Source organism: Nicotiana tabacum, chromosome 6 (genome assembly GCF_000715075.1).
Source record: "Nicotiana tabacum cultivar K326 chromosome 6, ASM71507v2, whole genome shotgun sequence".
NCBI classification, from domain to species: Eukaryota; Viridiplantae; Streptophyta; class Magnoliopsida; order Solanales; family Solanaceae; genus Nicotiana; species Nicotiana tabacum.
This window is the reverse complement of record NC_134085.1, coordinates 99,083,616-99,106,687: the sequence shown is the minus strand read 5'-3', so window position 1 is coordinate 99,106,687 and position 23,072 is coordinate 99,083,616. Positions and strand designations below refer to the sequence as shown.

The 23,072-nt window shown below is 39.2% G+C and overlaps 1 protein-coding gene across 6 annotated transcripts; it reads right to left on the bottom strand.

The window, feature by feature from the left end:
• Positions 1–2,075: 2,075 nt before the first annotated feature.
• On the bottom strand, positions 2,076–21,342 carry LOC142181482 (uncharacterized). 6 transcript variants are annotated; one of them, XR_012710140.1, is made up of 6 exons: positions 21,139–21,342; positions 20,873–20,923; positions 19,069–19,150; positions 3,790–4,101; positions 3,602–3,707; positions 2,076–2,304 (listed from the first exon to the last, which is right to left on the bottom strand). XR_012710140.1 is itself a non-coding variant. In XM_075254384.1 (6 exons), the coding sequence occupies exons 4-6, from the start codon at positions 4,014–4,016 to the stop codon at positions 2,875–2,877; spliced, it is 663 nt and encodes a 220-aa protein (XP_075110485.1). In that variant the 5' UTR covers positions 4,017–4,101; positions 19,069–19,150; positions 20,873–20,923; positions 21,139–21,342; the 3' UTR covers positions 2,668–2,874. The 6 variants fall into 6 exon arrangements, 1 of the variants encoding a protein (XP_075110485.1); XR_012710141.1 differs by having other exon boundaries at positions 3,896–4,101; XM_075254384.1 differs by lacking the exon at positions 2,076–2,304 and adding an exon at positions 2,668–3,310 and having other exon boundaries at positions 3,896–4,101.
• Positions 21,343–23,072: the final 1,730 nt, after the last annotated feature.

The window sequence follows — 23,072 nt, the reverse complement described above, 5'->3', positions numbered from 1 at the left end:
AATTGCGTGAAGTTTAACCAATATTTTAAAATATATTTTGTTATATTGATATGAGAAAAATTAGAACTTATAGTACTTTTCATGTAGTTATTGCATATCTAAATTTTAATTTTAAATACTAAATTGAACTAATTTAATTTAGTTTTAAAATTTAGTCAAATTTACTCTTGATAAGCGAAATGTGTCATCCAAATAGAAACAGAAGAAGTAATATTTACTAAAACTACTATAGTGCATTTTATTTTAATTTACTTTAAATAATACTTGATTCTAACTTCGATGATTGTTTTCTTGTCAAATATTGCTAAAATTCTTCAATTCTCCATTCTTCATAAGTTATGATCTTGCAAACTACTATATAATTCCCTCAATTTTGAGATATTATTTTATTGGTAAGTTTCAAAGCTAAATGGAGCATTTTATTAGATAATTGTGTTTAATTGGTAAAATTTGGTTGAGGATGAAGACATATTTATGAAAGCAGAATAATTGTTAGATAAAAATGTTTATCATGCGTGGAAAAAGTTTCTCCAAAATAATATTTCTTGGATTATATGTTTAATTTGTTTAATTATTACTAAACATATATTAACTCATCAAAATTTTATCCGAAATTATAACAAAGTGGATGAAATTTATATGTTATGTGACAAAAAAGTCAAAAAAGAACCTGCAAATTCAAAAGAATGGGAATTGCATAAATCGAGCTTAGTTGGTTTGGTAAAAATCGAACCCCAACGACCATGAATGCCCCTGGTTGCAAATTATCCAATTACGAATTTATGCTCCGAAAAGATAATCATTTAATTTTTGACTTTGTTAATAAAGTATTAGCAATTTAAGACTTTCGCAAAGAAATTCATCCTTCTTCTACATCTTTTTCTCCCCCTTCTTCCTCTTTGTCCATCTTCTTCTCCTCAATATTCCTCTTTCTCCCTTCTCTCAATAAATTATGAGAACATAGCTAAAATTTAAAAATACTAATATGTGCTTTAGAAAACTAAAAACTCTACTTATCTGGTCTTGAAAATTATGTGCGCAATATTCTTTTGAGTTTATATTGTATATTCTTAATGATTTGAATTGGTTTGATTGGAAAAAATTGAGAAATACCATTATTGAATTTTATGGAGCTTGAAAAAACTTGTTGAAGACTAAATGAGTTTACTAACTTTTGAAAGTTTAGGTTGAATCTAACAACTAAAAATGCTAGATTGATATTCGAAGGTTGTATATCAAATTTGGAGTTGATTTGGAGTAATTTTGAAGCAAAAACGTGCCGGTAAAATTTTGATATAGCAAGTTAAGATAACCATCAGAATTTTGTTGCCAGTTCTAGCGATGATTTGTCAGGATTCGTGGTCAGACATTCTTTTGATTCATCAATATGTTAGGATTTTGACAAAAAATTCAGATAATTTTGTAATAAGGCAAGTTTTGCCCGTTAATTTAAAATTGTGGTGATTCATCAGAATTTTACTACCTAATACTAATCGCGATTATTCTTTCAAAACTTTCTTAACGAGATTAAAAACAAGTGACTCACACGAATGGTACTATAAACACTACAAAAAAAATAGCTTATTTGATGGAGGGTATTTTTACGTTTTGCGGCGGTCAGCAACCCCATTATTTGATATCGTGGCGGTCTTCAAAACCCCAGCTGTAAGATTCGCCGCTATCATTTTGTGGCAGTATTTTACAGCCCGCCGTAACCATTTAACGGAGGTTATTTTTCGGCGGTTTAACCCCCACAAATTAAAATTTTAATCAATGTGCAACTTGGAAAAAATATTCAACGGGGGTTGAAACCGCCGCAAAATAATTGTTTTGCGGCGGTTTCAACCTACGCAATATCTTACAAATATGGCAAATTCTATTTCGCATCAGCTTTAACCCCCTCAATTTGTTTATTTAATGGCAATTGTAACCTCCCCTATTCCATGAAGACCTTTTTTTTGGAAGGCAATTGTGAGGATACCTGTTTTTCTAATACAATATTTTAATTATATTAAATAAATTTTAAGAGGCATTAACATAATACTAAAGATGCATAAATATTAAGTAACATCCACATATTATAGAATCATAAGCAGTTGACAGATAGTATTATTATTAATCTCAAAAACTAAACTTAAACACAAAATATCTAGTTCAACCATTCAAGTACAGTATCATACTTAATCAACTGCGGCGCATCATCAAGATGTGAAGGTATTGATAAAGGTTGTGCTACACCTTGTGAAGTAGATGCTGGCTGAACTGACTTTTGCAAGTTCCGATAACGCTTGGCCCTTGGCATATCTAGAATCAATAAAATAAACTGCATGAAACTACATACCAGAATGGTAAAAGATTGAACAATCTAATTACAAAGTATTCTGTACAAGAGTCATATAATCAACATGTTAGTTGCTCTACAAAGAGCAATGAGATTTGCAATTAAGCACTTTTGAAGTACCTAATTAACAGAATCAAATAATCTATAATGCAATAGAAATCAATGAATCTCATAGTGGCACACAAATACTTGTCTGCTAGAGAAAGAAAAACCATCAAACACGCAAACAGAAGATAAATGTGAAGTCTAGTGCATGGCAGAATCGATATTTACTAATAATCATATTAAAGATGGTAATATACAACAGGCATTAGAATGGAAATACACATCAGACTATATACACCAATAAAGAATAGAAAGCTAGACAATAAACTTAAAGAAACTAAGAGATTAATAGAGGAATGTAAAAGATATACTCATCTTCAGAAAAAGACAAGTTTTAAACTTGAAGAAAATACTTGCCACAAATGTAGAAAATTAACATCCAGTACTTAGAAAATTATCTTTCTCACTCATATAAAATAATCTAATTCCTAGTCAGACATATGCTCATCTATTGCAACTTTGATATTCTCATAATTAACATAAAAAAATTGTTCCAATTCTTGTTGTTGGTATGGCTCGTTCTTGTAAATTTCTTCTTCAACAACATCTCCCATGTCAAACAAATCTCTTGACTTTAGATGCACAATAACACTCCATTCTTTATCAGTTTCATCATCAACATAGTAGACCATATTTGCTTGAGACGCTTCAATATAAGAATCATGGTCCTCATGATCACCCGTGTGAATGAATCTAGAAAAGTTAACACAATTAAATTTCCAAACATCTATTTTGAACCCTCTATCCCGAGTAGTGTCAGCCCACTGGCATTTGAAGAGCATAACCATAAACCGTCCATAATAATTGAGCTCAATTATGTCTTCCAACTTCCCATAATATGGCAACTCTGCTTGTCTTGCATTTCTGTCAGCATTAGATGCAATACAAGAGGTGTCAGATGTAAGAAAAACTCCACTATTTTGAGTTTTCAATCCTTGTTCTCTAGACACAGTCCGAAACTTGAATCCATTAATGTTATATGCAATAAACTTTCTTGCATCTGGCATTGTACCTCGTGCTAAGAACTCCAAATCAGTAGATATTGTGTTTGCTATATTTGGATTCATGATCTAAATAAACAAAATTATTTCTATTAAATAATCTAAATTATTATAACTTATGCATAAACATATATTAGCAATATTATTCACTTACTTGTTTTGGAAATCAATCAGGAAACTCTTTATTAATTCTTCTCTCTGCCTCTGTTGCAGAAGGCCTTCGACCTCTTGAATTTCTTTTAATTTGGTTCCTAAATTCACTACAGAGGAATCACCTATATTAGTTTAACCATTTCACCTTAAAACTTTTGCTAAAAAATAAATTACAATAAACTTTCTTACTCAATAAATGGTTTCACTGTTGCGCAATTAAGTAACACATATCGATAAGCTTGAGTCTTCTCTAAAGGATACAAGGGAAATATTGTGGAGCCTCCAATAGGTTTACCTTGTTGAGGGAACAAAGATGATACTTCAGAAGCCTTATTATGATTTAGCTCATTGTTTACACGTTTAGGCCTATTTATCCTTGACTCGATACCCTCAAAATAACGAGAACAGAGAGTCATAGCTTCTTCAACAATATAACCTTCAGCAACGGAACCTTCTGGTTGTGTTTTGTTCCCTACAAGAGACTTGAAATGACCTAACAATCTATAACGAAAATGAAATAGTATTAGAACAAGCATTTAGTTTGAATTAGTATTAAAAGTTTGATCTAAAGAATGTTATGAAATAATAAATTTTTATCTTTCAACAAAATACATCCATCGATAATGTACTGGACCACCTTGTATCACTTCATCTACTAGATGGATAGTTAAATGAACCATAATAGTAAAGAAAGATGGAGGGAACAAAATCTCTAAGTGACAAAGTGTGAGTACAATCCGATCTTGTAGCTTCTCTAGGTCAGCCAGGCTCAAACTTTTCAAACAAAGATTTCTTAAAAAGGAAGAAAGCTTCACCAAGACTGCAACAACCTTATTCGGAAGCACATTTTGAATTGCAACAGGAAACAATTGTTTCATGATGATGTGACAATCATGACTTTTTAATCCGAAGATCCTCATCTGATCCAGATCAATACAATCAGAGATATTACTTGAGTAACCATCCGGCACCGAAATATTCTTTAATGTTTTAAGGAAGGCGACTGTCTTCTCTTTTGGAATTGCAAATGCAGCAAGGCGACAATTCTCCTTCTCATCTGGCCAAAGATCACTCCTTATACCCATATATTGTAGATCTTTTCGAGCCTTAACATGATCCTTTGATTTGTCTTTATCCATTAGCAAAGTGTATATAATATTGTCAAACACATTCTTCTCGATGTACATGACGTCCAAATTATGGCGCAACGAGTTGAATTCTCAATATGGAAGATTGAATAATATGCTTTTTTTTCTCCAATGTTGGGTTTCACCTTCCCCATATTTTCTTTGTCTATTTCTTTTCTTTCTAGCATTCAACTCTACTGGCCTTCCGAATGTAACATCGATTTCTTTCACTTGTTGCAAAATGTCTGACCCCGATAACTTCCTTGGCGGATTCCTCTCCTTCACATTTCCAAAAAACCGATGCCTAATCAATCTCAATTTGTGATTTCTTTCCAAAAATCGACGATAACCAATAAAACACCATTTTCTACTGTGAGGAAGTCGGCAATGTTCTGCGTCAAAATTATAAGAGGGGCATGCCAAACTAGTATGTGTGTTCCAACCAGATAAGATATCAAGTCCAGGAAAATCACTAACTGTTCACATAAGAGCTGCTCGTATTTTGAACATTTCATTCTTCGATGAATCACAAGTTTCCACACCTTCATACCACAACTCATTCAACTCCTTAATAAGGGGTTGTAAGTATACATCTATATTATTACCTGCCGTACGTGGACCTGGAATGATCATTGAGAGGTTGAAATTTGCTTGCTTCATGCACAACCAAGGTGGAAGATTGTATGAAACCAAAACCATAGGCCAAATACTATAATTAGCACTCATCGTTCCAAAAGGATTGAAACTATCACTAGCTAGGCCTAATCGAACATTTCGGGGATCAGAAGCAAATTCAGGAAAGATTGTATCAAACCTTTTTCATGCCTCACCATCTCTAGGATGCCTCATTATTCCATCTTTGTTACTATCCTCCGCATGCCATCTCATATGCTCTGCAGTCTTAGAACACATGAATAATCTCTGTAACCTTGGTTTTAGTGGAAAGTAATGCAAAAAATTTGCAGGCTTTTTTTGTTCTTCTTACTTGTAGCAGGCATGCGATGATTGTTGCCCCTCTCATTAGGCTTCCATCTAGAAATGTGACAATACTTGAATGTTTCTTCATTAGCATCATCTCCCCAGTACAACATGCAGTCATTTGGACAATCATCTATTTTTATATAATCAAGACAAAGCTTTTTGATGGTTTTCTTGACTTCATAAAAAGAATCAGGGATACTTGCAAATTTAAATGTATCTCTCAATAGATCTAGTATCATAGTCATTTCCTTGTCACTTATCCCAAACAAACTCTTTATATGATATAGCTTTAACAAAAATTCTAGCTTTGAGTACTTGGACCCTTCATACAATTCTTGACTTCCATCTCTAAGCAAATCAAAGAAGTCTTTATTATCTAAAGCAGGCATATCATTTAACATTTACTCTTCTCTCCCTACTTGTGATGAACCTACAACAATGACTTCATGTCTTAAGCCCTGAAATGCTTCATTAATCAATAAGTTTACTGGATTTTCAACAAGTAGTGTATCTTGAGTGACCTCTATGTTACTAAAGTTCTGCAACATATTTATTTCGCCATGGAAAACCCAAGTGACATATTCTTGAGGGAATGACTTGCAAATTAAATGATCGAATACTATATCTCTAGTCAACCACTTCACAAAACCATATTTAGGACACGGACATTTCGTTCTCTCTTCTATAGCTTCATTTTTAAATGCAAAATCTAGAAATTGATTCAAACTAAACAAATATTCAGTTGTGTTCCTTGACAATCGAATCCAAGATTTATCCATTGGAAAGTATTTGGAAAGATTTGTAACCTTTGAGAAATGAAGCTAATACTAGTAAGGACTCTTCTAATGAAGAGAATTTGATATAACCTACAAAATTTTCATGAGGAACAAAAATTTTAGTAACATGCCAATTTTATAAGATCAGAGACATAATTTAAAGTTTTATAAGCTAAATAGAAACAAAGGTATAGGTGGGTTGGGTATTAATTGTGACGACCCAAAGGGTCATCACCTGTATTCTCCCTTTTTCGTGCTTCCAAGGCCTTGAGAACCTCATTTTTAGTTGCCTCGATTTGCGTGCGCAGTCTGGGCGCGTAGCCGGAAAGCTTATATGTGAAATTTTGTGAAAAATGCTAAAATTTGGTATTAAAATGAGCAAAGTTAACTTTGGTCAATATTTTGGGTAAACGAACCCGGACCCGTGATTTAACGGACCCGGAGGGTCCGTAGAAAAATATGGGACTCGGGCGTATGCCCAGAATCGAAATCCGAGGTCCCGAGCTCGAGAAATGAATTTTTAAAAGAAATTGTTTTTCTGAAATTTATTTGGAAATTTGAAATGAAAATGGATTAGAAAGCGTTGGTATCGGGCCCGTATTTTGGTTCCGGCGCCCGGTACAGGTCTCATATATGGTTTAAGCGCTTCTTATGAAATTTGGTTGAAATCGGACGTCATTTGACATGTTTCGGACCTAAAACTCTATGTTTGAAAGTTTATGAAGTTTGATGAAAAAGTGATGATTTTGAGGTTTGATTCCTCGTTTATGATGTTATTTTGGCGATTTAATCGCATGGTTAAGTTCGTAGGAGGTTGTTTAGTTAGTGTGTGAGTTTGGTTAGGAGCCCTGAGGGCTCGAGAGTGTTTCGGAAGTGTTTCGGAGTGGTTTTAGCCTTAGAGATGTTGTAGAATCTGTTGTCTGCTGTTGCCCAGTTCTTTGTTCTATGCGATCGCATAGCTATATCCGCGATCGCATAGTGTAAATTTTCAGGGGTTCAATTTGTTCTATGCGATCGCATAGTGCCTCCCGCGATCGCATAGTGTGTTAGCCCAGCCTTCACTATTTTACTCTATGCGATCGCATTGCCTTGTCTGCGATCGCATATCCCAGCCCCATTTACTCTATGCGATCGCATTCCCTCTTTTGCGATTGCATAGAGCAAATTTCGCTCAGTTAAATTTTTAAAACTTCAGAAACAGTAGCTACGGGATTTTCATAAAAACACACGAGCTCTTTCTTCTCCAAGGTCCTTAGGCGTCTATTGAAGCTCTCTTTCACCAATACTTCTTGGGTTACTAAATTTCAACTCGTTTTCTTCATTTTCCATCAATGTCTATTGAATTCCTAAGCCTAAAACATGTAATTTAGAGTAGAAATTAGGGGTTTTGGGTAGAGTTAGGTTTTGGGGAATTTTGAGTGATTCAACCTCAATTTGTGGTCGGATCTTAAAATAAATTATATATTTGAACTCGTGGGGTTATGGGTAATCGGGTTTTGGTCCGAGCCGCGTGTTTGGACCATGTGGGCCCGGGGGTCGAATTTTGGTATTTTTGGAAGAATGCTAGGAACTTCATATCTAAGCTATGAGATTTTGTTATCGAGTCTTTATTGATATTATTGAATTAATTATGCCTAGATATCGTTGTTTCAGAGTCGGATTATAAAGGAAAGGTGGTATTTGAGGGTTGATTGCTATTCTTTGGACCGAGGTAAGTGTTTGTTCTAACTTTGGCTTGAGGGAATAGGATTAGAGTGTTGTTTGCTATTTGTTAATTGTTGAGTACGGTGTATAGGCATGATGACGAGTATCTATACACCGGAGTCTAGCATGACCGTGAGTCTTATTTGTGTTTATTCGGATTTTTGTGATACCTCTTCCTTGTTAAATTGATAAATTTCATATAATGTGAAGAGTTTGAGGAAGAATTATGATTTGTACATTCTTGGAGCATTGGCTCGAGTATATCATAAGGCGTGAAAGTATATGAAATGATTGAACCTCTTTGGAGCGTTAGCTCAGGTGGTAAAGTGAGATAAGAGGTAAAAGTGAAAGAAAGAGAAAGAATTATTGAATTGCTCCCTTGCCGGGATGTTTATTGCTTTGTTGACTATCTCCCTTGCCGGGATGCTGAGATTATTGATATTATTCCCTTGCAGGGTTTTTAACTGCTTAATTGTGCTCCCTTGCCGGGAGTTAGTTGTTTATTTGTATTCCCTTGCCGGGATTTCTATCATTATTTGTCTACTCCCTTGCCCCTTGTTTGTGATTGTTGCTTGGGTGAGAAAGAGTGATAAAGCACGAAGGGTGATGCCTGCATTGTTTTCTATTGTGAGGAAAGAGTGTAAAGCACAAAGGGTGATGTCGTGCCGCACGATGTACCATTCCGTGCCGATTTTATTGATTATATGGTGAGGAAAGAGAGTAAAAACACGAAGGGTGATGCCGTGCATATTTTATTTATATGATTGCTTTGGTGAGGACGAGAGCGTAAAGCACGAAGGGTGATGTCGTGTATTTGTTGCTTTCTGATTCTTTGTTGATATCCGAGTTATGTTGTTTCTTTCATTACTTGTTCTTATTTGATTTACTTCGAGGTTATAGATTTCCTTACCCTGTTTGCCTTGTGATTGTTGTTTGGGTGACGAAGAGCGTAAAGCACGAAGGGTGATGTCGTGTATTGTTTTGGTGAAGACGAGAGTAAAAGCACGAAGGGTGATGCCGTCAAATTGTTGACTTTTGATTCTTGTTGACATTCTGGCTTTGTTACTTCTTTCTGTTATTGAGGATTTCTATTTGAAACTGTTAGCTCCCCACAGCATGTTCCCCCCTCTTAGCTGTTTAAATCCTGTATATTTCCTTTTATTGCATATATCTGCACAGGTTATTTTTGGTAGGTCCTGTCTAGCCTCGTCACTACTTCGCCGGGGTTAGGCCAGGCACGTACCAGCACATGGGGTCAGTTGTGCTAATGCTACACTCTGTGCATCTTTTTGCATAGATCCAGGAGCAGCTTTTGGACCTCAGCAGTAGGATTTGATCGGGAGCTGACTTCAGTACAGAGACACCGAGGTAGCCTTGCTGACGTCCGCAGGCCCGGAGTCTCTCTCTTCTTAATTAGTTTGTTATCTTTTGTACCAAAACAAACAGTTTAAAATTTTCTTTCAGGCGATTGTATTTAGTAAATCTTAGAAGTTCGTGAGCATTGTGACACCAATCTTGGGTAGAGGATTATGTTAAACTTTCCGTATTTCTATTCAGTTTCTATATAAGTTAAAACTTCTGCTTTTATTTAATTGTCTTGTTTTGTTTATATTGTTGCGAATGTTATCAGAAATATTTTAATCCTTGGCTGGCCTAGCTCCAATAGTAGGAGCCATCACGACTCCCGATGGTGGGAAATCCGGGTCGTGACAAGTTGGTATCAGAGTACTAGGTTACTTAGGTCTCACAACTCACGGACAAGCTCGGTAGAGTCTGAGGGATCGGTACAGAGACGTCTGTATTTAGCCCGCAGAGGCTATTGAGTTAGGAAAACTTCGCGTTTGTTCTTTCTTGTCGTGCGGTTCTGTTTCCCCAATACTGATTGAATTTCTACTCCGTTCTTTCGCAAATGGCGAGGACACGCGCTTCCTCATCGACCGCGCAGCAGCCCGAGCCCCCAGCAGGAGCTCCTATTAGGGGCAGAGGGCGAGGCCGAGGCCGTGCCAGAGGTCGAGGCAGGGGCAGAGCTCAGCCCCGAGCAGCAGTTCCAGAGGTGGAGCCTCATGTTGACTATGATGAGGAGGTTCCAGCTCCAGCAGCTCCGGTGGGCCCAGCTCAGGTCCCAGAGAGTTTCATAGCCACTCCAGTGCTTCAGGATGCTTTGGTTCGATTGGTAGGCTTCATAGAGAGCATCTCTCGAGCGTGTTTGCTTCCAGTAGCACTAGCCACTTCTCAGGCTGGAGGAGCGGTTCAGACTCCCGCTACACGTACTCCAGAGCAGGTAGTTCCCCAGGTTCAGGTTCCGGTGGTTCAGCCAGCAGTGGCAGTTCAGTCAGGTACAGCGGCTCAGACCGGCGATGGTGCGGCTATGTCCGCCGATGCTATTTGGAGATTGGATCGATTCACCAAGCTATTCACTACCACATTCAGTGGTGCTTCTTCAGAGGATCCCTAGGATTTCTTATATAGCTGCTACGAGGTTCTTCGGAACATGGGTATTGTTGAGACCAATGGAGTTGATTTTGCCACCTTTCGTCTATCTGGATCCGCCTAGACTTGGTGGAGGGACTATTGCTTAGCCAGACCAGCAGGGTCACCGTCTTTGACTTGGGACCAGTTTGCAGAGTTGTTTTTGGAGAAGTTTCTCCCAGTCACTTAGAGGGAGGCTCTTCGTAGGCAGTTTGAGCGCCTCCGGCAGGGTTCCATGACTGTTACCCAGTGTGAGACCAGGTTCATCGATTTAGCTCGCCATTCTCTCATCATACTTCCCACCGAGAGAGAGAGGGTGAGAAGGTTTATTGATTGTCTTATTCTACCGATTCGTCTTCAGATGGCCAAGGAGGCCGGGAGCGAGACCACATTTCAGGAGGCGGCCAATGTGGCCCGTAGAGTTGAGATGGTTCTATCACAGGGAGGTGGCCATGGGTCGGATAAGAGGCCCTGTCATTCAGGCAGATTCAGTGGTACCTCGTTTGGAGGTAGAGATTCGTATGGTAGAGGCCATCCTCCTAGGCCCTTTCAGTCAGCTCTCCAGGTATCACATGGTCTCTCAGGTGGCCGTGGCTCTCAGACGCATTATTTGGATCAGCAGGCCTTCAATGTACCACCAGCTCCCATCAGTGCACCACCGCTTCAGAGTTTCCGAGGTGGTCATTCAGGGAGACAGGGTCAGCAGTCTCAGAAGCCGAGGACTTGTTACACTCTTGGTGATATGGGTCACATCGCCAGGTTTTGCCCTCGAGCTTCGGGTAGTTCTTAGTAGCAAGGTCCTTGTCCTATGATTCAGGCACCAATTGCTCTATAGCCTGCCCAGCCAGCTAGAGGCGGGGGTATAGGACATAGAGGTGGAGGTAGAGGTCATAGAGGTGGAGCTCAGACCGCTAGAGGTAGGGGTCATCCAGCAGTCGATCGTCCCAGGGATGTGATTCAGGGAGGTGGGGCAGCCCCGATGTTATGCTTTGCCAGCCAAGCCAGAGGCTGAGTCATCCGATGTTGTTATTACAGGTACTATTTTGGTCTGTGATAGAGATGCTTCAGTGCTATTTGACCCTGGATCTACATATTCATATGTGTCGACCTATTTTGCACCCTACCTGGTTATGCCTAGTGAGGCCTTGAGTATTCCTGTGTATGTATCTACCCCCGTGGGTGATTCTATAGTGGTTGATCGGGTTTATCATTCCTGTGTTGTAGTATTTAGGAGACTTGAGACTCGTGTTGATTTGTTGCTCTTAGATATGGTGGATTTCGACGTTATATTAGGGATGGATTGGTTGTCCCCGTATCATGCGATCTTGGATTGTCTTGCCAAGACTGTGACTTTAGCCTTACCGAATTTGCCCCATTTAGAGTGGAGAGGGACTCCTGGTCATTCTACCCGCAGTGTTATTTCGTATGTGAAGGCTCGGCGTATGGTCGAGAAGGGGTGTTTGGCCTACTTGGCTTATGTTCGTGATTCCAGTGCTGAGATTCCCTCTATTGATTTTATGCCCGTGGTTCGTGAGTTTCCTGAGGTTTTCCCATCAGACTTGCCAGGGATGCCACCCAATAGGGATATTGACTTTTTGCATCGATTTGGCTCCGGGCACTCAGCCCATTTCTATTCCGATATATCGCATGGCTCCGCCAGAGTTGAAAGAGTTGAAAGAGCAGTTGCAAGATTTGCTTGAGAAGGGTTTCATTAGACCCAGCATATCGCCTTGGGGTGCGTCCGTTCTGTTTGTAAAGAAAAAGGATGGCTTGATGAGAATGTGCATTGATTACCGGCAATTGAACAAGGTTACAATTAAAAATAAGTATCCACTGCCAAGGATTGATGATTTGTTCGATCAGTTTCAGGGTGCCAAGGTATTTTCAAAGATTGACTTGAGATCTGGCTACCATCAGTTGAGGATTAGGGCATCTGATGTCCCTAAGACAGCATTCCGCACTCGGTACGGGCATTATGAGCTCTTGGTTATGTCATTTGGGTTGACCAATGCCCCAGCAACCTTTATGGATTTGATGAACCGAGTGTTCAGGCCTTATTTGGACTCGTTCCTAATAGTCTTCATTGATTATATTTTGATATATTCCCGTAGCCGGGAAGAGCACAAGCAACATCTTAGAGTAGTTCTTCAGACCTTGAGGGATAGTTAGTTATATGCTAAGTTCTCGAAGTGCGAGTTCTGGTTGAGCTCAGTTGCATTTCTGGGTCATGTCGTATTAGCAAAGGGTATTCAGGTTGATCCAAAGAAGATTGAGGCAGTCAAGAACTGGCCTAGACCAGCATCATCCACAGAGATTCGAAGTTTCTTGGGGTTAGCAGGTTACTATCGTCGGTTCATGGAGGGGTTCTCATCTATTGCAGCCCCGATGACCAAGTTGATTCAGAAGGGAGCCCAGTTCAGATGGTCGGACGAGTGTGAGACGAGCTTTCAGAAGCTCAAGACAGCTTTAACTACGGCACCAGTATTGGTTTTGCCCACAGGTACAGGGCCTTATACAGTCTATTGTGATGCATATCGTATTGGACTTGGTGTAGTGTTGATGCAGGATGGCAAGGTCATTGCCTATGCTTCGAGACAGTTGAAGGTTCATGAGAAGAACTATCCAGTGCATGATTTGGAGTTGGCAGTCATTGTTCACGCATTAAAGATTTGGAGGCACTATCTCTATGGTGTGGCGTGTGAGGTATTCACGAATCATAAGAGTCTTCAGTATTTGTTCAAGCAAAAGGAGTTGAATTTGAGGCAGAGGAGGTGGTTGGAGTTGTTAAAAGATTATGACATCACTATCCTATATCACCCGGGAAAGGCCAACGTGGTGGCCGATGCTTTGAGTAGAAAGTCAGTCAGCATGGGCAGTCTTGCTTATATTCCGGTCGGCGAGAGACCGCTTGCTTTGGATGTTCATGCCTTGGCCAATCAGTTAGTGAGGTTGGATATTTCTGAGCCTAGTAGAGTATTAGCTTGCACGGTCGCTCGTTCTTCGTTATTAGAGCGTATCCGTGATCGACAGTTTGATGATCCCCATTTGTGTGTCCTTAGGGACATGGTACAGCGTGGAGGTGCCAAGCAGGTTACCTTAGATGCTGATGGAGTTTTGAGATTGCAGGGTCGAGTTTGTGTGCCTAATGTGGATGGGCTTCGAGAGTTGATTTTAGAGGAGGCCCATAGTTCCCGGCACTCTATTTATTCGGGTGCCACGAAGATGTATCAGGATTTGTGGCAGCATTATTGGTGGCGTAGAATGAAGAAGGATATTATTGCATATGTGGCCCGGTGTTTGAATTGTCAGCAGGTTAAGTATGAGCATCAGAGGCCTGGTGGTTTATTTCAGAGGATTAAGCTTCCCAAGTGGAAGTGGGAGCGGATCACTATGGACTTCGTTGTTGGGCTCCCGCAGACTCGGAGGAATTTCGACGTAGTTTGGGTCATTGTTGATAGGCTGACCAAGTCAGCGCATTTCATTCTTGTGGCAGTCTCCTATTCATCCGAGAGGTTAGCCGAGATCTATATCCGGGAGATTGTTCATCTGCATGGTATGCCCGTGTCTATCATTTCGGACCGAGGTACGCAGTTTACCCGCTTTTCTGAAAAGCAGTCCAACGAGAGTTAGGCACCCAGGTTGAGTTGAGTACAGCATTTCATCCTCAGATGGACGGGCAGTTCGAGCGGACTATTCAGATATTGGAGGATATGCTCTGAGCTTGTGTCATTGACTTTGGAGGTTCGTGGGATCAGTTCTTGCCTTTAGTAGAGTTTGCCTACAATAACAGCTACTAGTCGAGTATCCCGATGGCTCCTTATGAGGCTTTGTATGGTAGGCGATGTCGATCTCTGATTGGATGGTTTGATCCGGGAGAGGCTCGGTTGTTGGGTACAGATTTGGTTCAGGAGGCTTTGGACAAGGTCAGTATCATTCAGGATAGGCTTCGTACAGCTCAGTCCAGGCAAAAGAGCCATGCAGATCGAAAGGTTCGAGATGTGGCTTTCATGGTTGGGGAGCAGGTATTGCTCCGAGTGTCGCCTATGAAGGGCATGATGAGATTTGGGAAGAAGGGCAAGCTTAGCCCTAGGTTCATTGGTCCATTTGAGATTCTGGATCGAGTGGGAGAGGTGGCTTATAGACTTGCATTGCCGCCGAGCTTATCAGTCGTGTATCTAGTGTTTCATGTGTCCATGCTTCGGAAATATCACGGTGATCCATCCCACGTGTTAGATTTCAGCACTGTCCAGTTGGACAAGGACTTATCTTATGAGGAGGAGCCGGTAGCTATTCTAGACCGGCAGGTCCGCCAGTTGAGGTCGAAGAGTTTTCCTTCGGTTCGTGTTTAGTGGAGAGGTCAGCCTCCTGAGGCATCAACCTGGGAGTCCGAGTTCGATATGCGGGACCGTTATCCTCACCTTTTCCCCGACTCAGGTACTTCCTCCTTATGTCCGTTCGAGAACGAACGGTTGTTTTAGAGGTGGAGAATGTGACAACCCAAAGGGTCATCACCTGTTTTCTCCCTTTTTTCGTGCTTCCGAGGCCTTGAAAACCTCATTTTAAGTTGCCTCGATTTGCGTGCGCAGTCCGGGCGCGTAGTCGGAAAGATTATATGTGAAATTCTGTGAAAAATGCTAAAATTTGGTATTAAAATAAGTAAAGTTCACTTTAATCAACATTTTGGGTAAACAGGCCCGGACCCGTGATTTGACGTTCCCGGAGGGTCCGTAGAAAAATATGGGACTCGGGCGTATGCCCGGAATCAAAATTCGAGGTCCCGAGCCCGAGAAATGAATTTTTAAAAGAAATTATTTTTCTGAAATTAATTTGGAAATTTGAAATGAAAATGGATTAGAAAGTATTGGTATCGGGCCCGTATTTTGGTTCTGGCGCCCGGTACAGGTCTCATATGTGGTTTAAGCGCTTCTTATGAAATTTGGTTGAAATCGGACGTCATTTGACGTGTTTCGGACCTAAAACTCTAAGTTTGAAAGTTTATGAAGTTTGATGAAAAAGTGATGATTTTGAGGTTTGATTCCTCGTTTATGATGTTATTTTGGCGATTTAATCGCATGTTTAAGTTCGTAGGAGGTTATTGAGTTAGCGTGTGAGTTTGGTTAGGAGCCCCGAGGGCTCGAGAGTGTTTCGGAAGTGTTTTGGAGTGGTTTTAGCCTTAGAGATGTTGCAGAATCTGTTGTCTGCTGTTGCCTAGTTCTTTGTTCTATGCGATCGCATAGCTATATCCGCGATCGCATAGTGTAAATTTTCAGCAGTTCAATTTGTTCTATGCAATCGCATAGTGTGTTAGCCCAGCCTTCACTATTTTACTCTATGCGATCTCATTGCCTTGTCTGCGATTGCATATCCCAGCCCCATTTACTCTATGCGATCGCATTCCCTCTTCCGCGATCGCATAGAGCAAATTTCACCCAGTTAAATTTTTAAAACTTCAGAAACAGTAGCTACAGGATTTTCATAAAAACACACGAGCTCTTTCTTCTCCAAGGTCCTTAGGCGTCTATTGAAGCTTTCTTTCACCAATACTTCTTGAGTTAGTAAATTTCAACTCGTTTTCTTCATTTTCCATCAATGTCTATTGAATTCCTAAGCCTAAAACATGTAATTTAGAGTAGAAATTAGGGGTTTTGGGTAGAGTTAGGTTTTTGGGAATTTTGAGTGATTCAACCTCAATTTGGGGTCGGATCTTAAAATAAATTATATATTTGAACTCGTGGGGTTATGGGTAATCGGGTTTTGGTCCGAGCCTCGTGTTTGGACCATGTGGGCCCGGGGTCGAATTTTGGTATTTTTGGAAGAATGCTAGGAACTTCATATATAAGCTATGGGATTTCGTTATCGAGTCTTTATTGATATTATTGAATTAATTATGCCTAGATGTCATTGTTTCGGAGTCGGATTATAAAGGAAAGGCGGTATTTGAGGGTTGATAGCTATTCTTTGGACCGAGGTAAGTGTTTGTTCTAACTTTGGCTTGAGGGAATAGGATTAGAGTGTTGTTTGCTATTTGCTAATTGTTGAGTACGGTGTATAGGCATGGTGACGAGTATCTATACACCGGAGTCTAGCATGACCGTGAGTCTTATTTGTGTTTATTCGGATTTTGTGATACCTCTTCCTTGTTAAATTGATAAATTTCATATAATGTGAAGAGTTTGAGGAAGAATTATGATTTGTACATTCTTGGAGCATTGGCTCGAGTATATCATAAAGCGTGAAAGTATATGAAATGATTGAACCCCTTTGGAGCGTTGGCTCAGGTGGTAAAGTGAGATAAGAGGTAAAAGTGAAAGAAAGAGAAAGAATTATTGAATTGCTCCCTTGCCGGGATGCTTGTTGCTTTGTTGACTATCTCCCTTGCCGGGATGCTAAGATTATTGATATTGTTCCCTTGTCGGGTTTTAACTGCTTAAATTGTGCTCCCTTGCCCGGTGTTAGCTGTTTATTTGTATTCCCTTGCCGGGATTTCTATCATTATTTGTCTACTCCCTTGCCCCTTCTTTGTGATTGTTGCTTGGGTGAGGAAGAGTGATAAAACACGAAGGGTGATGTCGTGCATTGTTTGCTATTGTGAGGAAAGAGTGTAAAGCACGAAGTGTGATGTCGTGCCGCACGATGTACCATTCCGTGCCGATTTTATTGATTATATGGTGAGGAAAGAGAGTAAAAGCACGAAGGGTGATGCCGTGCATATTTTATTTATATGATTGCTTTGGTGAGGACGAGAGTAAAAGCACGAAGGGTGATACTGTGCATTTGTTGCTTTCTGAATTCTTTGTTGATATCCGAGTTATGTTGTTTCTTTCATTACTTGTTCTTATTTGATTTACTTCGAGGTTATAAATTTCCTTACCCTGTTTGCCTTGTGATTGTTGTTTGGATGAGGAAGAGCGTAAAGCACGAAGGGTGATGCCGTGTATTATTTTGGTGAGAACGAGAGTAAAAGCACGAAGGGTGATGCCGTGTATTGTTTTGGTGAGAACGAGAGTAAAAGCACGAATGGTGATGTCGTGCAAATTGTTGATATTTGATTCTTGTTGCCATTCTGGCTTGGTTACTCTTTCTGTTATTGAGGATTTTTATTTGAAATTGTTAGCTCTCCATAGCATGCTTCCCCCCCTCTTAGCTGTTTAAATTCTGTATATTTCCTTTTATTGTATATATCTGCACAAGTTGTTTTTGGTAAGTCCTGTCTAGCCTCGTCACTACTTCGCCGGGGTTAGGCCAGGCACTTACCAGCACATGGGGTCGGTTGTGCTGATGCTACACTCTGTGCATCTTTTTTGCACAGATCTAGGAGCAGCTTTTGGACCTCAGCAGTAGGATTTGATCGGGAGCTGACTTCAGTCCAGAGACACCGAGGTAGCCTTGCTGACGTCCGCAGGCCCGGAGTCTCTCTCTCCTTAATCAGTTTGTTATCTTTTGTACCGAAACAAACAGTTTAAAATTTTCTTTCAGGCAATTGTATTTAGTAAATCTTAGAAGTTCGTGAGCATTGTGACACCAATCTTGGGTAGAGGATTATGTTAAACTTTCCGTATTTCTATTCAGTTTCTATATAAATTAAGACTTCCACTTTTATTTAATTGTCTCGTTTTATTTATATTGTTGTGAATGTTATCAGAAATGTTTTAATACTTGGCTGGCCTAGCTCCAATAGTAGGCGCCATCACGACTCCCGATGGTGGAAAATCCGGGTCGTGACATTAATGTCTTACTGTAAAGTAGAAACTATATCTAGATTGTCATGTCTAATTTAGTTATTGACATAGGAAGCTATGTGGAAGCTATGACCTTTGGTCATTGGCATAGGAATTATGAAATGCTAGTTTGAAGCTTAGAGTTCCCAGTTTCAGCAACTAGACCCTACTGTTGAATCCAGATATTGATATGAATTCTTATCAATCAAATGTTAAATCCCTTTTGAACGGGTTTTGTGAGTCTTTGAAATAAGTCTTAAAGAAACCAAACAATCAGTATAGTATGAATAGTTTTATACTATTACTATGCTAACCAATCTAGATAAATCTTCTAATTGTTCTTTGTGAAAATTAGGTCTTTCCGAAATGAGGATATGAGGATGTCAAGATACTTTAATCTAAGCTTAAGTATGAAGTAAAAAACTGGCTCAAACATCTATAATCAGCCCAAATATCATACGTCTACACTATAATCATTCCAAACTCCTCGAAAGATAATAGTGAACCTATGAGTGTATTCACAAAGATATACTGATACTTATAGGAGAAGTCAAATAGATGTGAGGGATTCATATAATGTTCTATGAAAAGCAAATGACAAAATAAATGCAACTGATAATTTTAGCAGGGGAAAGGAACAAAGACATGAACTTATAAGATTCATATTTTAAATTTTTTGGTTTAGAGAGTTACTCTTCTTCTCATTTCGATGCCATAGTAGCAATAGATGGAAGTGGAGATTTCAAGTCCATAATAGAAGCATTACAAGCAGCTCCTAATGACAGTGAAACAAGATACAACATCAAGATTAAACAGGGAATCTATAATGAATATGTTTTTATTGATAAACATAAAACTAACATTACATTCATTGGTGATGGAGTGGATCTCACGATTATAACAGGATCTAAACGTAATGGCACTGGCTTCAAAACTAACGAGACTGCAACTGTAGGTCAGTTGGCTAATGACCTCTCTCATTTTAAAAAGAAATAATCTTTAGAAGGGGAAAGGAACAAAGACATGAACTTATAAGATTCTTATTTCAATTTTTTTTTAGAGTAGACCAACAAGAAAACAGTGTTTAATATGCAATCTATAGTAGGGGAAATGAAGATAGGCATAAACTTATCAGTCAGAAACATAATTTAACATGCAATCCCCCAAATAGCACTTTCTAGTAAACTTCTAAAATAGAAGTGCACCAGTATAACAGCTTAGAATTTAGAGCACCTCGCTAATCCAACCAAACAAAAGAACATATGCGAACAAATTTCGACACTTATAACACCCTTAGGTTCATTTTTAGCTTATCAAGTGATGGCTGAAAAGCCTGAAGTTCCTCTAAAGAAATCATGCCCCCTGATCCTAAATAAACTTTAATGCCTGAAGTTCCTCTAAAAAAATTCCTTTTAGGGTATGGAGGGACCACTGTATTGCATAGTGACTTATCTATGAAAATGCACACCAGATAACCTTATCCACTTAAAATGATTTTCAAACATAATTATTTATTTCCCTATGTCTTTCCCTTTCTGATTTTTCCTTCTAGTTAGTACTCTAGCTTTTATTACAGCCCTCCAAATCCTACTATTTAAACTGTCATTATTTCACAATCAACTACCTTGAGTGGATGCCATAATTTTCTTCAAGCTTAAAAGCCACAATGGAGGCTACTACTCCATTGTACCACTTCATTTCTTCACATCAACTAATCACCCAAAAGCAACCCAGAAAATATTCCACAAGTTTTGTCCTTGTAAATGTAGCAGAAACACTTTCTAAAACTTCACCCTCCACTTCAATTTATATAATCCAATACCCAAACTTACTTAGTATGTCTCAACGCCTCAATTCACCAAATAAGACTAAAAGCTTAACTTCCAAAGTACCTACACTTTTAAACTAATAAATTAATATGAAAACAGAGTTTCAAACTACAATAAACCGTAGATTTAGTTTCCATTAAAGGTGACTTCTGTCTTAAACATCAGATTTGCGAGAGGGCAAACACACAAAAGCACGCCTCGAGTTTCGCCTCTGGATATGAACATCTATTGTGAGCCAAATATGCCCTATTAGCTCTACTGGACTTATTCAAGAGGTATAGACGTACACAAATTCAGCTCAAAACCTCACTTACTAATTCAGATGCGGCCTCGTCAACAGTTCAGCGAACTGAGTTTCGAATACAGATATTCTTTGCATTTAAATGAAATATGTAACAACTTGAATCATAAATAAATAGCAATTAGCTAGTTACTACAAAAACACAACAATAACAATATGAGAACAACGATTCAATCTTTATACTTTCTTTTCCAATCATAGAATTAGTTTAGAAGATAAATTGGAGCAGAGAAACCTAAATCAAATCACATGCAGAAACTGCTGAAATTCAAATATTAGGAAAATATAATCAGAACCCTAGAGGAATTAAAATCGGATGTAAACAGATTAGGAAGGAGAGGGAAGAGAGCTCCAATTCGAGTTGTACCTTTTGTCAGGAGATTCAACGACAAACACGCTTCAATTTGAGTTGTAATTGCTGAAATTCACATTAAAATCATACAAATATCAAACTTAGAGGAATTAAAATCGGATATCAACTATTTTCGCAATGCAGAGACTATTTCGCACAAATATTTTCGCAATGCACAAATATTTTGCAATCGGATATCACATTAAAATCGCAACTTAGAGTGAACCCTAAATCGTTAGAGTGAAAGACAATGGAAGATTAAATAGAGAAAGAGAACTTGCCATTTCAGGAGGAGGAAGAATCTAGAAAGAGAATCCTAAATCGCTAGAGTGAAGAGCGGAGATTTCTATTGTTAGCGAAAATTTCTAAAAAAAGAGGGAAAGATAAAAATAAAGGCTAGCGGAGATTTCTATTGTTAGAGCCTTATTTTTAAGTCTAGCGGAGGTTTCTAAACGCTGCAAACTGAATTTAAGTGTGTAGGTTAACATGATTCCCCCCCCCCTAATTAGATACAATTTGGGGAGGTTAATAACAACCCCCGTAATAAAACCGCCGCAAATAGACCATTTTTTGTAGTGAAAGGGCTGATCTTTAAATATTATTTTTGTTTTTAATGTGTTTGAAAAATAAGCCACATGCCCGCACACACTTGTTGTTTGTTAGGAATTTCTCTATCGGATTGGTAAATTCTATGCTATATTTACTACCTATATGGATAATTGTTCATAAACTTTACCCTAGTTGTCATGAATTTATGGTTGTTCAATTTGTCACCAAATTCCGTTATATTGGCATGACTTTGTGTTATTTTTATTCGATCTATTTATTAAATTATTCGCAAACTCTACCCGATTAACATGATTTTGTGCCCGTTCATTTGTTCATCAAACTCTACTAAATTGGCATGACGTTGTGTTATTTTCAATCGACCTATATGTTAAATTGTTCATCAAAATCTATCTAATTGGCATAATTTGTATGTATTGTTCAACAAAGTGTCTTCAACTTTGATGTGACGACTCGACCAGTCGTCTCATGAGTTACCACTCCATTTTTTTTATTTCTATTTCTTTATGCATTGTTTATCTGTGTTATGTGGTATCGGGTTGGTTGGATTGAATCCGGAATGATTTTGGTAAGGTTTGAGACACTTAGTCTCTTTTGAGGAAGCTTAAGTTAGAAAAGTCAACCGGATGTTGACTTATATATTAAAGGGCTCGGATGTGAATTACGATGGTTCGGATAGCTTCGGGGGGTGATTTTAGACTTAGGAGCGCGATCGGAATGAGTTTTGGAGGTTCGGAGTAGACTTAGGCTTGAATTGGTGAAGTTGATATTTTGGCGATTTTCGATTGGTAGGTGAGATTTTAATATAGGGGTCGGAATGGAATTCCGAGAGTTGAAATAGCTCCGTTGTGTCATTTGGGATGTGTGCGCAAAATTTCAGGTCATTCGGAGGTAGTTTGGTTGGGTTTTTTATCAAAAGCGTAAATTAGAAGATTTTGGAATTCTTAAGCATGAATCCGATGTGAATTTGGTGTTTTGATATTATTTTGAGCGTTCCGAAGGTTGGAACAAGTTTGAATGAGGTTATGGGATATGTTGGCATGTTTGGTTGTGGTCTTGGGAGCTTGGGTGAGTTTTAGGTGGTCAATCGGACCATTTCATGATATTTAAAATTGCAGAAAATTGTTGTGTGTTGCAGAAGATTTAGACCTTCGCGTTCGCGAGTGGGTCCTCGCGTTCGCAAAGGGTCAGTTGATGAAGGATGAAATTTAAGCCTTCGCGTTAGCGAGGAAGGCTACGCGTTCGCGAAGGGCTGGGTGTTTGTGCTTCGCGTTCGCGAGAAGGGGACCGCATTCGCATAGAGGAAATTGGCCAGCTGGGTTTTGAGGTGTTTTGTTCAGCATTCGCGGGTGAGGGAGCGCGTTCGCGAAGGGTCAAGCTAAGGAACCATCACGTGTGCATGTCACATTCGCGTAAGAGGATTTTTGGTCAGAGACATTTTGTGCTTCGCGAACGCGAGGCATTGACCGCGTTCGCGAAGAAGGAAATTAAGACCTGGGCAGAAGGTTTAAAAGGTCATCTTGTCCGCGAATGTGGGGTTTATTTCTTCCATTGTTGGTCGTTTTTGGAGCTTTTTGAAGGGGATTGAAGAGGGATTCAAGGGGAATCACTTGGAGGTAAGATTCTTGGACTTCGATTCTAATATGAA

Bases quoted from the DNA above. Each gene is read 5' to 3' on its own strand.
- LOC142181482 (XM_075254384.1), bottom strand. From the start codon at position 4,016: ATGACTCTCTGTTCTCGTTATTTTGAGGGTATCGAGTCAAGGATAAAT. The intron at 3,708-3,895 runs GTAAACCTATTG...ATTCCTCTGTAG, and splicing joins ATCTTTGTTCCCTCAACAAG to TGAATTTAGGAACCAAATTA. The intron at 3,311-3,601 runs GTAAGTGAATAA...TAATGCTGACAG, and splicing joins CTGATTGATTTCCAAAACAA to AAATGCAAGACAAGCAGAGT.